The sequence below is a fragment of the Hypomesus transpacificus genome, chromosome 12 (assembly GCF_021917145.1).
Source record: "Hypomesus transpacificus isolate Combined female chromosome 12, fHypTra1, whole genome shotgun sequence".
Lineage (NCBI taxonomy): Eukaryota > Metazoa > Chordata > Actinopteri > Osmeriformes > Osmeridae > Hypomesus > Hypomesus transpacificus.
The window spans coordinates 10,184,575-10,197,409 of NC_061071.1; the positions used below are offsets into that span (position 1 = coordinate 10,184,575).

Sequence of the window (12,835 nt, forward strand, 5' to 3'; positions counted from 1 at the left end):
TTAATCTAAGATTAGCAAACCAGTTACCACCCAGCACACCCCCTTCTCAGTCCATCTTTCCCAACACTAAACGGAATTAAACAAATTACAACAGAAAACAAAAACTCCAAACACTGGGAAAAATAAACCAAAACACAAAACTAATTAGATTAATAAAAAAAGGACTGCACAGAGCTTGATGTAAATGTGAAATGTTTTATATCTCTGGGTAAAGGGCCTACTGCAAGTCTTGCTGCTACATATGTATCTCCAGTGTCAACCTGAGGGACAGTGAATCAACCCTGTATAATTGTTGAAACCTTTCTGTATCTTAACATGTATTTACCCGTTAAATACATGTTAAGCGCACAACACATGCACTTGTTGTTATCCTCTTAAATGTTATGATGTGTTGAAAATCATATAGTGTCCCTTCACTGTGGGCTGCTTTTGCAATATTGTTTAACCTGAACATTCACGCCAATAAAGTATTCTGAACTGAACTGAATTGAGAGAGAGGGGAGGTACATGTTGACACAGATGCTGAAACATTACAGAATTACAACATTGAGCAAGGTGACTGCTATTTCTATAGGTGTACACTTATGGAATTATCTCAAACTGTTATTTGCTCAGTTGACCAAGAGTTCCCTGTGTTGGTCAAGAGTGAATCATTATGGAGAATGATTCACTAAACCTGCTTTAGTCATAAAATCTCAGTTTAGTACTGTATAGGGCTTCAAAAAGACAAAAATTGCAGGTTTCGCCCGTTTTCCTTTTTGAAAGTCTTTCAGGTGTTAAGAGCTGCAGAGACAGGCTGTGTGTTAGAGACGCGGAGACAGGAATCTGAACGAGCCAATCTACGTGCAGCATTACCCGGGTGTAACATTAACCCTGGACCTAGCAACGCCAGCTTGGTCCCACCTGACCAATCATGTTCCAGGAACTGACGCAGGGCATCCCAGCTTGGTTGCCTGGACAATGGTGGGCTTTCAGGAGTGACCTATCAGCTGACATGTACAAGCACACTCTGGCAGGTGGTTGGCAGATTCACACAGCTAAGTCTTCATTGTAGATTACCTTGTTGATGCATGTAGACTGAATGGTTTATTGCCTGCCTCTCTGTCTGTCTGTCTCTCTGTCTGCCTCTCTGTCTGTCTGTCTCTCTGTCTGTCTGCCTCTCTGTCTGTCTGCCTCTCTGTCTGTCTGCCTCTCTGTCTGTCTGCCTCTCTGTCTATCTGCCTCTCTGTCTGTCTGCCTCTCTGTCTATCTGCCTCTCTGTCTGTCTGCCTCTCTGTCTATCTGCCTTTCTGTCTGTCTGCCTCTCTGTCTGTCTGCCTCTCTGTCTGTCTGCCTCTCTGTCTATCTGCCTTTCTGTCTGTCTGCCTCTCTGTCTATCTGCCTCTCTGTCTGTCTGCCTCTCTGTCTATCTGCCTCTCTGTCTGTCTGCCTCTCTGTCTGCCTGCCTGCCTCTCTGTCTGTCTGCCTCTCTGTCTATCTGCCTTTCTGTCTGTCTGCCTCTCTGTCTGTCTGCCTCCCAGTCTCTCTGGGTGTTAGCCAGTCAGCCAGTCCAGTGTCTCACCCTTGCAGAGTGGTATGGTGTACACATTAACCCTGCTGATGTGGTCCTGTGATGGGCTCACACAGGAACTTGGACCGGAGGACAAGTACTGTCTCTGACCGATAATTAACCAGAACATTTCCTCTCCACTCCCACAGTCACCCAGTCCTGGGTCATGTGTCAGTCCCACTTCAGCTGACCAGTTGGTTGGCTTTGCTATTCCTGGAGGATGTTCAGTTGGAATCTATGCAGCCTGTTTCCATGGAGATCCTAAACTTTCACTCTTTACTGAAGCATGCAGGTGCTAGTAACTGACCTTTGGATGGTAATTACCCTGGGCAGGGCCTGGCTGTAGCCAGCACCAAACACCTGTCATCCTGCAAGGAAACACACACCTGCTCCCCTGCTTCCCCTCCAGGTTCCTCAGGTCTGAACAAGATGGAGGCACAGTGCATAATGACTCAGCAGAAGCTGATACGAATGGTGACATTTCAGTTGAAAAAATTTGAGTGGGAAAAATTTGATGTGAAAAATTGGGATTGAAACAATTGTAGTCAAAAAATTGGACTGGAATACATTTGAATTAAAAAATGTTTTGTTGAAAACATTTGACCCCCCCAAAAAATACTAATGTGAAGCCGCAGAACGGACCTCTCTCCTCAGACCCCAGGCTGTGATTGGATGACTGACTCAGACCCCAGGCTGTGATTGGATGACTGACTCAGACCCCAGGCTGTGATTGGATGACTGATCTGCATGTATGACTGCCTGCAGCTACACCTGGATGAGAGGGGCCTGAGGAGAGAGGTCTGCAGTTGGACCCTTCTCAGAGAAGTGAGATGGTTCGATTGCATTCAGGCTTGATTTACCTATCCTTGGTATCCCGGATGTTGCAATTTGACAAAAATGTTGGGGATTAGAATTTTACTTTTCACATTTGAGTAACATGAATTTCCTAACCTTGATTTTTGGATCTGAGTTTTTATTTATTTTTATATTTCAATTTTAAAGAGGTGAATTCAAAACCAAGAATTTGTAACTGCTACGTGTGTCCAGCAGATGATGCTCTTTGTATCAATGGGATCCTAACCCCGCCCATCGGTCATCGACCCCGCCCCATTCCGCGGTCCGCAAGACGAGAGTGTATTGCATTATTATGTAGCCAGTTTAGTTTTTAAACACAGACTGTTTAGACAGGAATAAACTGCCTTTTGCACTGTGTCTAAGTGTCAGACATTAACATATATAAATGGGAGATTAAACATTACAAGAATAGCCATGACCCATGTCAATTTGAAAACGTGTTTGATATGTCGTTGTAATTGGAAATTAATCAGGGGACCTAATATCAGGACTTTTATTTCGAAGACCTCACATACAGGAAGTAACTGTGTTACGCTACCACCAAAACAGCGGTAGCAACGTGCGGGACATAAACAAGCTAGGGTAAATATCCGCGTGGCAACCAGTATGTAGAAGTTACAAGCAGCAAACTACTACTACATCAATCTATTCATTATTTTGATAGCCAACCACCGTTGTGCCATCATCCTATTTTAGATATGGAGACCGGAGATTCTAAGGTAACATACGAATTGTAAGTGATACCACTACTGTAATTGTACAAACAATTACAAAATAATAGCGCCTTCAACTAATGGCCCGTTTTTTTATGTTTTCAAGGCACAGAGCACGCGACGAAGGGATTTACCGCCTATCCCACAGGTACTGCCTGTAACATGATGATGTCCTCGTGCTCCATCCCCAGACCTGTGGCAGGTTGCAAACAGTTTTAGGTGACTGTCGTAGCAATGTGTGGAGATAAAATATCCAACGTTAAATTAACTATTTAAAAAAAAACGTTTTGGAAATTTTCTAATACTTGATACATATTGCTTATTTGGATAATTAAAGCAGAATCAATTAATACAATGTGGTCATTCCAACGTTGCAGGAAATACTAGCTACTTTTATACTTGGCTAGGATGATCGGTTGTCTGATGTCTTGGTAATCCCGATGCCTTGGCAGATGTATGCTAGTAGATTTAGCTCAGGATTAGACAGTCAACAAGGCAGTGACACAAGAATATCATTCGCCTTTCCTTTATACTTGACTAATATGGCGAGAAAACTGTTGGTGAGTTAATTAGTATGCAATGCATCTTTGTGTTCGGTTAGTTCTGCTCGTCTGTACATACTAGTCAGTATGTACATTATACATTTTGAGTTTAGGGCTAGTGATTTGTTTACGGTTGTTTGTGGCATCCACTCTGGTAATAAATTGTGGCTAGTATTGGCGATCACTGATACCTTTGAAAATATGTCATTTGATTGTGATTTTGCACGTCATATCAACCAGTGGTTACCACTGAATTCAGTGCAAAGTAGGGAAATCAGTTTTTACTTGGTTCTACTCAACTGATTTTGTTTGTGTGACAGATTTAGTATCTTGAGTCCTTAGCCCTGTGTATGTGATGTAACAGCCATTGGAACTTCATAGGGTAAAACAAACAGGCATAACAAATACTCTTACCTGCGTACATTTTTTAAATAAATAAATAAAATGGCTACTTTCTTTTATAAACAGATATTTAACCAGAAATTATATTTTTATTTATCAGCGTGGACAGCGTACCTTGCCTCCTATGCTAAGGTGAGTCCCAATTCAGAGATCATATTATAAATATTTTAATATATAACTTAATGTATTATAATGTCATTTTCATTTTTTCATGTACGGTACATGCACAAATTAAGCCAAGATGCCGGTGGTGAGTTGACTACTAAAACAGTTTGTAGCTTTAACCATTTTATAATCTCACCATGAATCTCCAAGACATATTGAATAATCAGGGGTCATCATCATGCTGTGCCTCCTGTGTAGATGACGTTCCGGTACCTAAGAACAAGAAGAAGAAGGTGAAACGAGGAGTGGACAGTGTGGATGACCCAGAGGGTGAGTTTAATATCACACCCCTGCAGCCATCAGCACTTTGCACCCTGAGAGAAGGTCGCTACAAGTCAGTGTCCGAGATCGGATTACAGATCAAGAGGTTAATACTTTATACATTTGACTGCATATCAAGAGATCCCAGGTTCAATCCCCCCTGAAATGTACCTCACCTTGGATAAAAACATCTGCTAAATGAATACATAACATCTTGATCTAGAAATCTGGTCAAACTGTCTGTGCTCCTAATCTTCGCCCTCACTGCACACACAGATCACAGAGAATTCTCTCTGTGAAGAGAACAGATAAATAGGCCAATGATTGTATTTCAATGTTTATTTTCAGCCGACCCTGGGATGGAGATGGGGGGTGTAACCAGTCGCAGGGCGTCGCAGGCCAGTAAGCCCGTGACCCCTGAGTCTGAGGGCGCACCTCAAAAGAGGAGGAGGAAGAAGAAAGCCGCCACTATAGGTGGGGTCGTATTTTAATTTAAATAATATTACAGTAATGTAGTAACCGACCAGGGCTGCGTTTTCCAATAGTGATGGATCGTAGCAACTATTGAGCAAAAAACGAAACCATCGATATTTCTTACGTGCGTTTCCCGCACATGCTTGAAGGAGTAGGCTAATTTATGCGCTTTCAAGACCTTAACCCTGTGGTCAACGCAGCCCAGTGCAGTGACCACCTGCACCTCTCCTATCATTCCTCTTCTGCTCTGTCTAGATTGTTTTTGTTAGACATATGTTCACTATCATCTCTCTTCGCTGCTGTCTCTCTTGTACATTTCTCTCTCAGTCCATCCATGTATGTATATGTGGTCACAGTGTTTGTATTTGTGATTGTCTCAGATCTGGAGGACGATCAGGCCGACCTGGTCAATGGGGGAAGTGCAGATCAAAACACGGACGGGGAGGAAGTCGTCAAGAAACCAAAAAAGAAGAAGTACGAGATAGCAGAAGAAGTCGCTGTTACGCTCACTACCCACGGTTACCCACGGTTACGCTCCCACTCCCACAGTGTCGTTCTCACTGTCCCTCTCTCTCTCTCTCTCTCTCTCTCTCTCTCTCTCTCTCTCCGTCTCTCTGTCTCTCTCTCTCCTCCTGGTCGTATTCAGGAAGCCCAAGGGGATTGAGCCTCAGTATACGGAGGATCTGGACGTCGAGGAGGATGACATCATCAGCGATGGCCAGCCGCCCATCCCCCACCATTCCCTGTTCTCTGCCCCTGTGGGTCAGAGCCAGCCGGTGGGGAAGGTGTTTGTGGAGAGGACCAGTGAGTAGCTCTCTGCCCAGTGATGCTACTTCCTGTTGACTCCATCTTGTGTGTCTTGGATGGAGTCAATGTTTTGGCCCATTTTTACATTTTGACTTACAACAAACCAGTACTGAGATGAAACACAACACACAAACATTGTATCCATAACAATACGGCCAAAACAACGATGGGAAATACACATACACGATGTACAGGTAAACGCGGTGAGGCTCAATAAATGTACTGTTTTACCTTTACATTTGATTAATTTATCAGACGCTTTTGTCCACCGTGACATGCTGTACAGTGTGTTTGAAGGCCCTGAGCTCTGTGTGAGGTTGTTTTTCATGGTGACCGGTTCTTCTGCAGAGCGCTTTCAGCCAGCTGACCGCTTGGAGCGACAGAAGTTCAGCGATCAAACAGACAACAACTACATGGAGATCCAGCCCATGTGGACCACCAGAGACGTCTCCATGAAGGTGCACTCTGGATTCAGGTAGGGGAGGGAGGGGGGGGGGAGGGAGGGAGGGGGGGAGGGATTCATAGAGATTGATAGATAGATATATAGATAGATACGTTTTTATAGACGTGGAAACATTGTTCTGTGTGTTGTCTTTGTGTATCTTTGCGTGTGTGCCTATCTGTCATTTCTCCTGTGGTCCTGTGCAGGGTTCTTGGTCTGTTCTGCCACGGGTTCCTGGCAGGCTACGCAGTGTGGAACATCATCATCGTGTACGTTCTGGCTGGGCGGCAGCTGAGCGCTCTGCCTAACCTGCTGCTGCAGTACCACACCCTGGCATACCCCACCCAGTCCCTTCTGTTCCTGCTGCTGGCTGTCAGCACCGTGTCTGCCTTCGACAGGTAAGTTGTATATATGTGTGTGTGTGTGTGTGTGGTCTTATTTATCCACCCTTGTGGGGACCAAATGTCCTCACAAGTTTAGTGAAACATGAAAACCCTGACCTTCGGGTCATTTTTCAGATACAACTTCAGATTATTTTGTCAGCGGGTGTAAGAGTTTAATGGTTAGAATTAGCGTGACATTAAGGGAAAGGTCAGGCCCTATTAGGATAATAACATGAACCTGTGTGTGCGTTTGAAATGTCCATATGACGGAGCAGTAACGGGAAGTACTGGGATTGTCTTGTGTTTTCAGGGTTAACCTGGCGAACGGCTCCTCGGCTATCAAAGAGTTTGTTACTCTGGACCCGGTTGCTTTAGCCTCATTCTGTAAGTGTGAATGTTTCTCAGGCGGTTCTAATCTAGCAGACAGTAGACAGGTTGTTACTGCCTTCTAAGCTGTAATCTCTTCCTGTGTGATCCCCTGTGTTGGCACTTCAAACAGCAACTTTGTTAGACAAAAAATGCTTACCCTTATAATTCTCCTCCTCTCTTCCTCTCCCCTTCTTCCTCTCCTCTCTCCTTCCTCCTCTCTTCCTCTCCTTCCTCCTCTCTTCCTCTCGTCTCTTCCTCTCCTCCTCTCCCCCTCTCCTTCCTCCTCCTCTCTCCTCTGCAGTGTATTTCTCTGCTCTTGTCCTCTCTCTCAGCCAGCAGATGACCAGTGATCGCATCAACCTTTACTCCACTTATAATCAAACTCTATGGTGAGGATATAGTAATCCAGAGACGTATAGGGGGCGGGGGGATAATATATTTTTCTAAGCGATGCACATTATAGTGCTAATAGAATAGTGCATCAGAAGATCAAGGATCAGAAGTGGATAGTTATAAAGTTATGAACTGTTGATAAACCCTGTGTGAATGAGGTTCCTCCCCTCCTCCCTGCCCCCCTCCCCCAGGCCCCCTGGGTCCGAGCAGCAGGTCCTACACCCCTGGGTGATCGTCAACCTGGTGGTGGCCCTGCTGGTGGGGCTGGCCTGGATCTTCATCTCCACACGCCCCGAGATGGACTACACTGAAAGTAAGCATGGCAACAGGTCACGGATGGATGGATGGGAAGGGGGAGGGGAGAAGAAGGAAGGGAGGATAGATGGATGGGAAGGGGTGGGGGAGAGGAAGGATGGATGGATGGATGGATGGAATCAAGAAAGCATGTAAGAAATAGAAAGAATGAAAGTACTTCATATTTTATATGTATCATTAAATACCATATCGACAATGAAACTGAATTTATTAATACTGTTTTTATTAAAATAAATTCCTCTTTGTCTCTTCAAGGTTTCCTGATGGCAATGAAGATAGACCCAGAGAAACCTGAGGAGAAACCACAGACGGCTTAAATAGTTATTGTTTTTGTGTTGCACATATTCTTTTATACTGTATTTTTGTTAGAAAATCTGATTGAATGTGAAGTTGATTCTGTATGATAAATGGAAGACGTACCATGGGAAATTCTTCTAAAAAGATTTTCTTCTAAAATAAATGTTATGTCCAATTTTATAATAAAATGTATCAAAGTACAACGTATTGAAATAGATTCAATATTAGTAGTTGCAAGGATGCACCGCAACGTCTGCACATTTAATCAATAAGGATCATTAAAAAATACACAAATACAAACACGTTCTACTATTTAATCCCGGTTCTAGCTCATCCGTGTTCAATATTTATTATTACTGCCTTTTCAGTCCCAGCTAGTCAAACAAAGACGACGTGATGGAACCCGTGTATACGTGGTAGCCGCTGCAAGAAATACTTTCTCAATGTAATAGTTAAGAAAAGTTTTGTTGTTCATATAAACAATCATGCTGGACTTTGCCATTTTTGCCGTTACCTTTGTTATAATTTTAGTTGGGGCGGTTTTGTATCTATATCCAGTAAGTATTTTAAGTAGCGTATTAGGTTAACTTTTGTAAACAATCACAGATGCAGTTTCAGACAACAGCATGCTAGCTGGTTAGCTAGTTTGGCCTCTTAACTGTCTAGCGCTGTCTGCAAGTGTATGGTTGGCAAGACCTAGTATGTTAGCTGTACTAACACTTGTTGCCATTTGCTACTATAAAAGAGCCCAAGCAAATGTGTTCGGGCAACTAACTAGCCATAGCATGCCAGTATATTTTCTTGCCACTCCAGTTCTGTCAGTGTGTTGAGAGTTGTAGTAGGCTACGTATCAATAAATCAGACATTTCCCAAATGCAAATTTGACAAGAGGAATGCTGCAACGCAAGACTTGGTCTGAGATATGAAGTTATATAAACCAGACAAGCAGCATTACTTTGTAAACTTTATCAATAAGGCATTCTTTCTTCCCGCAGTCGTCAAGACGTGTGTCTGGAATACCGGGTCTCAGCCCAACAGAGGAAAAGTAAGCATCAAAGCTCTCACTATGTACCACCATCATATCGTTGGTGAAATCAGATAAAGACATTTGAATTGCACCTTATACCATTCGAATTTGACCTGCCTGAATCTAGTTATATTTGAATATCTGAAGCTTGAATTTTTGGATCAAAATGTTTGTTTTACATTGAAATCATAAGTATTCAATATTTAGTATTCCATTTAAAATTCAAAACATGATGTCACAGATTTGCTTCCATAGCTTCAGAGTTACAGAGAAAACCAGGGGGGGAAAAAACTCCCTAAAAACTCGGAGAACTAGTCTAGTATAAATCATTTTGCTTTCCCCCCATAGGGATGGGAACCTCCAAGATATTGTAAACAGAGGCAGTCTACATGAGTTCCTGGACAGTCTGCACGACCAGTTTGGCCCTGTGGCCTCCTTTTGGTTCGGGGGTCGTCCTGTCGTCAGTTTGGCAGCAGTGGAACAGCTCAAGCAGCACATGAACCCAAACAGGACCAGTAAGTACGGGAGAAAGATGTCAAACCTTTTTCTCACTTATCATATATGCGTTAAGTGTCTAGGATATTATGGATACAACTTACAACTTAGGAATACGACTTCACGTTGATCCTTGTGGTTTAAGATCTAGTTACTGGGTCTTTCATCTTCTCCCAACTCCATCCACACTTCCTCGACTACCCCTGCCTGTAGCGGACACTTTTGAAACCATGCTGAAGTCGTTGCTGGGATACCAGTCAGGAGGTGGGGGGGCCAGTGAGGCGGTGCTACGGAAAAAGGTGTATGAGAACGCCATCAACCACACGCTGAAGAACAACTTCTCAACGTTGCCCAAGGTTTGTGTTTCGGGCGGCGCTACAATATCTTTACTGTAGCTAGGCTACACGGTAGTTCATGTAGCCTGAATGTAAAGTGTTGCCGTGTTATGTAAACCGCATTGCTGTTTGTCAGTCGAACGGCTGTGTGTCGTTTAATCAGTTGTGTTTATCCTCCCTCTAGCTGGTGGAGGAGTTAGTGGGGAAGTGGCAGTCGTTCCCTGAAGGGCAGCAAACCCCCGTCTGTGGCCACCTCCTGGGGCTGGCCGTGAAGGCCATCCCTCCCCTCGCTCTGGGGGAGCGCTTCAGAGATGATGCTGAGGTCATCCGCTTCCGCAAGAACCACGACGCAGTGAGCAATTTAATTATGGCAGACCCACACACACAGAAACACACAATTTTTGGGGTAATACAAAAGAATGTTCCAGGTGGTTTGTATCTAAGGCTGTTTGGTCCTCCAGGTGTGGTCAGAGATCGGTAAAGGCTACTTGGATGGTTCCCTGGAGAGAAGTACCAGCAAGAGAGGACACTATCAGAGTGGTGAGGAAGGACCAGAGTTTGTAGTTACACTTCGGAAGTTTACTTTACGTACAATATGTTGTTTCTTTGGCTTCTTCAGCTCTGTGGATCATACGCTCAGAGCGTTGATATTGGTTTCAGTTTTCAGTTATATTTTCTACGTTTTACTGATTGTGATTGTTTCACAGCACGAGCTGAAATGGAGTCTGTGCTTTTGTCCGTTGCCCGGGAGAGGAAGGCCCAGAGCAGCCAGGATGTGTTCATGGACAGCCTTCTCCAGTCCAGCCTCACAGACACACAGGTGCCCGGAAAGATAAAACCCTCTGAGATTTCAGTGTTGAATACATCCATTAATGTGCTCATTTAGCAGACGCTATCCTCCTAAGGGAGGTGGATTCAAACCTGTGACTTCTTGATCTGCAGTCAAATGCTCTAACCACTGAGCTATACCTGTACGTTACCGTAACGTGGTCCTCATGTGGTTATTGTTCCAGATCATGGAGGACAGCATGGTGTTCACTCTAGCTGGAAGTGTCATCACCGCTAACTGTGAGTAATGATCCTACCATAGCCCAGTGTTCATCCCATGATGATAGTCGTCAGGAATTAGTGAATGCTTTCTGATGTGTGGTCTCCATCTCTCTCACCCACAATGCCGTTTTCGGGGAATTTTCCCAGTGTGCATCTGGGCTGTCCATTTCCTGTCTGCTTCAGAGGAAATCCAGGACAAGTTGTATAATGAGTTTAATGATGTGCTGGGATCTGGACCTGTTTCCCTGGACAAGATTCCTCAACTCAGGTAACAATGATCTTAAAAAAAAATCTTTAAGAATTTTGTCTATAGTGTGCCCTGCAATTATGGAGTAAATTCCAGGGCAGTTGGTAGAGCCAGACACTAGAACTGTATCCGAGCATGTTTTCTGACCGTCGACATGTATTATGACATGGTACGTGTTGACATTTCTGTGGATTGGCAGGTACTGCCAACAGGTTCTGAATGAGACCGTGAGGACCGCCAAACTGACGCCCATAGCAGCTAGACTGCAGGAAGTGGAGGGGAAAGTGGATGAACATGTGATTCCTAAAGAGGTCAGTTCTGTGTGACCTTTCCTCTCCCAACACCTGGACAGGAGAAATATCCTGCCCCAGTGTTGACCAGGAACTGTCATATCTAGAATTAGGATTATAAACTGTTAACATGTCTGCCCTGTGCGTCCACTGCTTAAACTGACATTCGCCAACTCTGACCTGGTTGAACTTTGAATTTCTGTTTCAACACCCATTGGGACATTTCTTCATGTATGATTATGTTTATCCTGTGTTCTGCACCTCTCTTTCACCAACCGTCTCTGGAGGAGGGGATCCCTCACTGAATGTTTCCTCCCAAGGTTTCTTCCATGTTTTTCCTTGTCTTCCTTGAGGGTTCAGGTTGGTTGTAGGGGCAGTTCTATGGGTGTATGTGAAGCCCTCTGTGACATTGTTTGTTAAAAAAATACAAAATACAAAAAAAGAGGGCTGTTCAAAGACATTTGATTTGATTACAAATATAAACATGTTGAATAAAACTATTTTCAGACTCTTGTGATCTACGCTCTGGGAGTGGTTCTGAAAGATGCTGACACTTGGAGCATTCCTTACAGGTGTGTTTGTCTAAATATATATAATTTTAGTTAAGTATGTGTATACTACATGTGTCAATTGTTTTAAAGGCTCACTGCTTCCTTAATGATCCAATCAGGTTCGACCCAGACCGGTTTAGCGATGAATCGACCGCGAAAAGCTTCTCTTTACTTGGGTTTTCTGGAAATCAGGCTTGTCCTGAGCTTAGGTAAGGACCGTCTTGCCAAGTCATGAGAGCTGAGGAATAATAAAGTCTGTTATGTCAAACGACTCCCCTTCTGCCTCCCCCGCAGGGTCGCCTACACTGTAGCAACTGTCTTCCTGAGCAGTTTGCTACGCCAGCTGAAACTACACAGAGTCGGGGGCCAGGCGGTAGAGTCCAAGTTCGAACTGGTGTCTACTCCTAAAAATGATATCTGGATAACCGTGACCAAGAGATTATCAAATGTGACCCCTGAAATCCACTGATACATGAGGAATAGAGTCAGAGGTTGATATAAGCTCAAGTGTGTGATGTACTATTTGTCCACGGTTTAATGTGTGGGCTATGACCTGTGATATGGTAAATTAACCTACGCATTGATCAACTCAGTTAAAATGTTATAGGCCCATCTGCACACTATCAGACTTATTGCACTAACGTTCCAGGTGGACTGCTGTTATAAAACCGCTATTGAATGTTGTCAATGGTATTTTGCTAACTATTCACTTGAACACCGCAGTCAAATTGAAAAGAAAAAATAATGCAATTAACTAAACATATTGTATGGAATGTTTAATATTTTATTTTTGGTTTCAATACGCTTGACATTTAGATACGTTTGAGTTTAGAGAAATTGAAAACAGGAAGAAACCGGATTATTGCCGGTGTA

General features: G+C 43.7%; 2 protein-coding genes across 5 annotated transcripts; both read left to right on the top strand.

Annotated features, from left to right (window-relative positions):
- The first annotated feature begins 2,871 nt into the window (after positions 1 to 2,871).
- On the top strand, positions 2,872 to 8,246 carry LOC124474405 (transmembrane protein 237B-like). Of its 4 annotated transcripts, none has more exons than XM_047030480.1 (14): positions 2,872 to 3,123; positions 3,224 to 3,265; positions 4,162 to 4,193; positions 4,298 to 4,311; positions 4,425 to 4,496; positions 4,836 to 4,961; positions 5,342 to 5,435; positions 5,608 to 5,765; positions 6,117 to 6,243; positions 6,417 to 6,608; positions 6,904 to 6,977; positions 7,264 to 7,351; positions 7,547 to 7,668; positions 7,926 to 8,246. In XM_047030480.1, exons 1-14 carry the CDS (start codon positions 3,103 to 3,105, stop codon positions 7,985 to 7,987), a joined length of 1,224 nt encoding a protein of 407 aa, XP_046886436.1. In that variant the 5' UTR covers positions 2,872 to 3,102; the 3' UTR covers positions 7,988 to 8,246. The 4 variants fall into 4 exon arrangements, with proteins under 4 accessions (XP_046886436.1, XP_046886439.1, XP_046886438.1 ...); XM_047030483.1 differs by having other exon boundaries at positions 2,874 to 3,137; positions 3,224 to 3,336; XM_047030482.1 differs by having other exon boundaries at positions 2,874 to 3,123; positions 3,224 to 3,336.
- A 115-nt stretch (positions 8,247 to 8,361) lies between these two features.
- LOC124474404 (cytochrome P450 20A1) lies at positions 8,362 to 12,712 on the top strand. Its single transcript, XM_047030478.1, has 13 exons — positions 8,362 to 8,524; positions 8,963 to 9,012; positions 9,343 to 9,509; positions 9,703 to 9,845; positions 10,009 to 10,176; positions 10,286 to 10,364; positions 10,532 to 10,644; positions 10,838 to 10,892; positions 11,022 to 11,142; positions 11,321 to 11,432; positions 11,919 to 11,983; positions 12,082 to 12,171; positions 12,257 to 12,712. The coding sequence occupies exons 1-13, from the start codon at positions 8,453 to 8,455 to the stop codon at positions 12,429 to 12,431; spliced, it is 1,410 nt and encodes a 469-aa protein (XP_046886434.1). The 5' UTR covers positions 8,362 to 8,452; the 3' UTR covers positions 12,432 to 12,712.
- Positions 12,713 to 12,835: the final 123 nt, after the last annotated feature.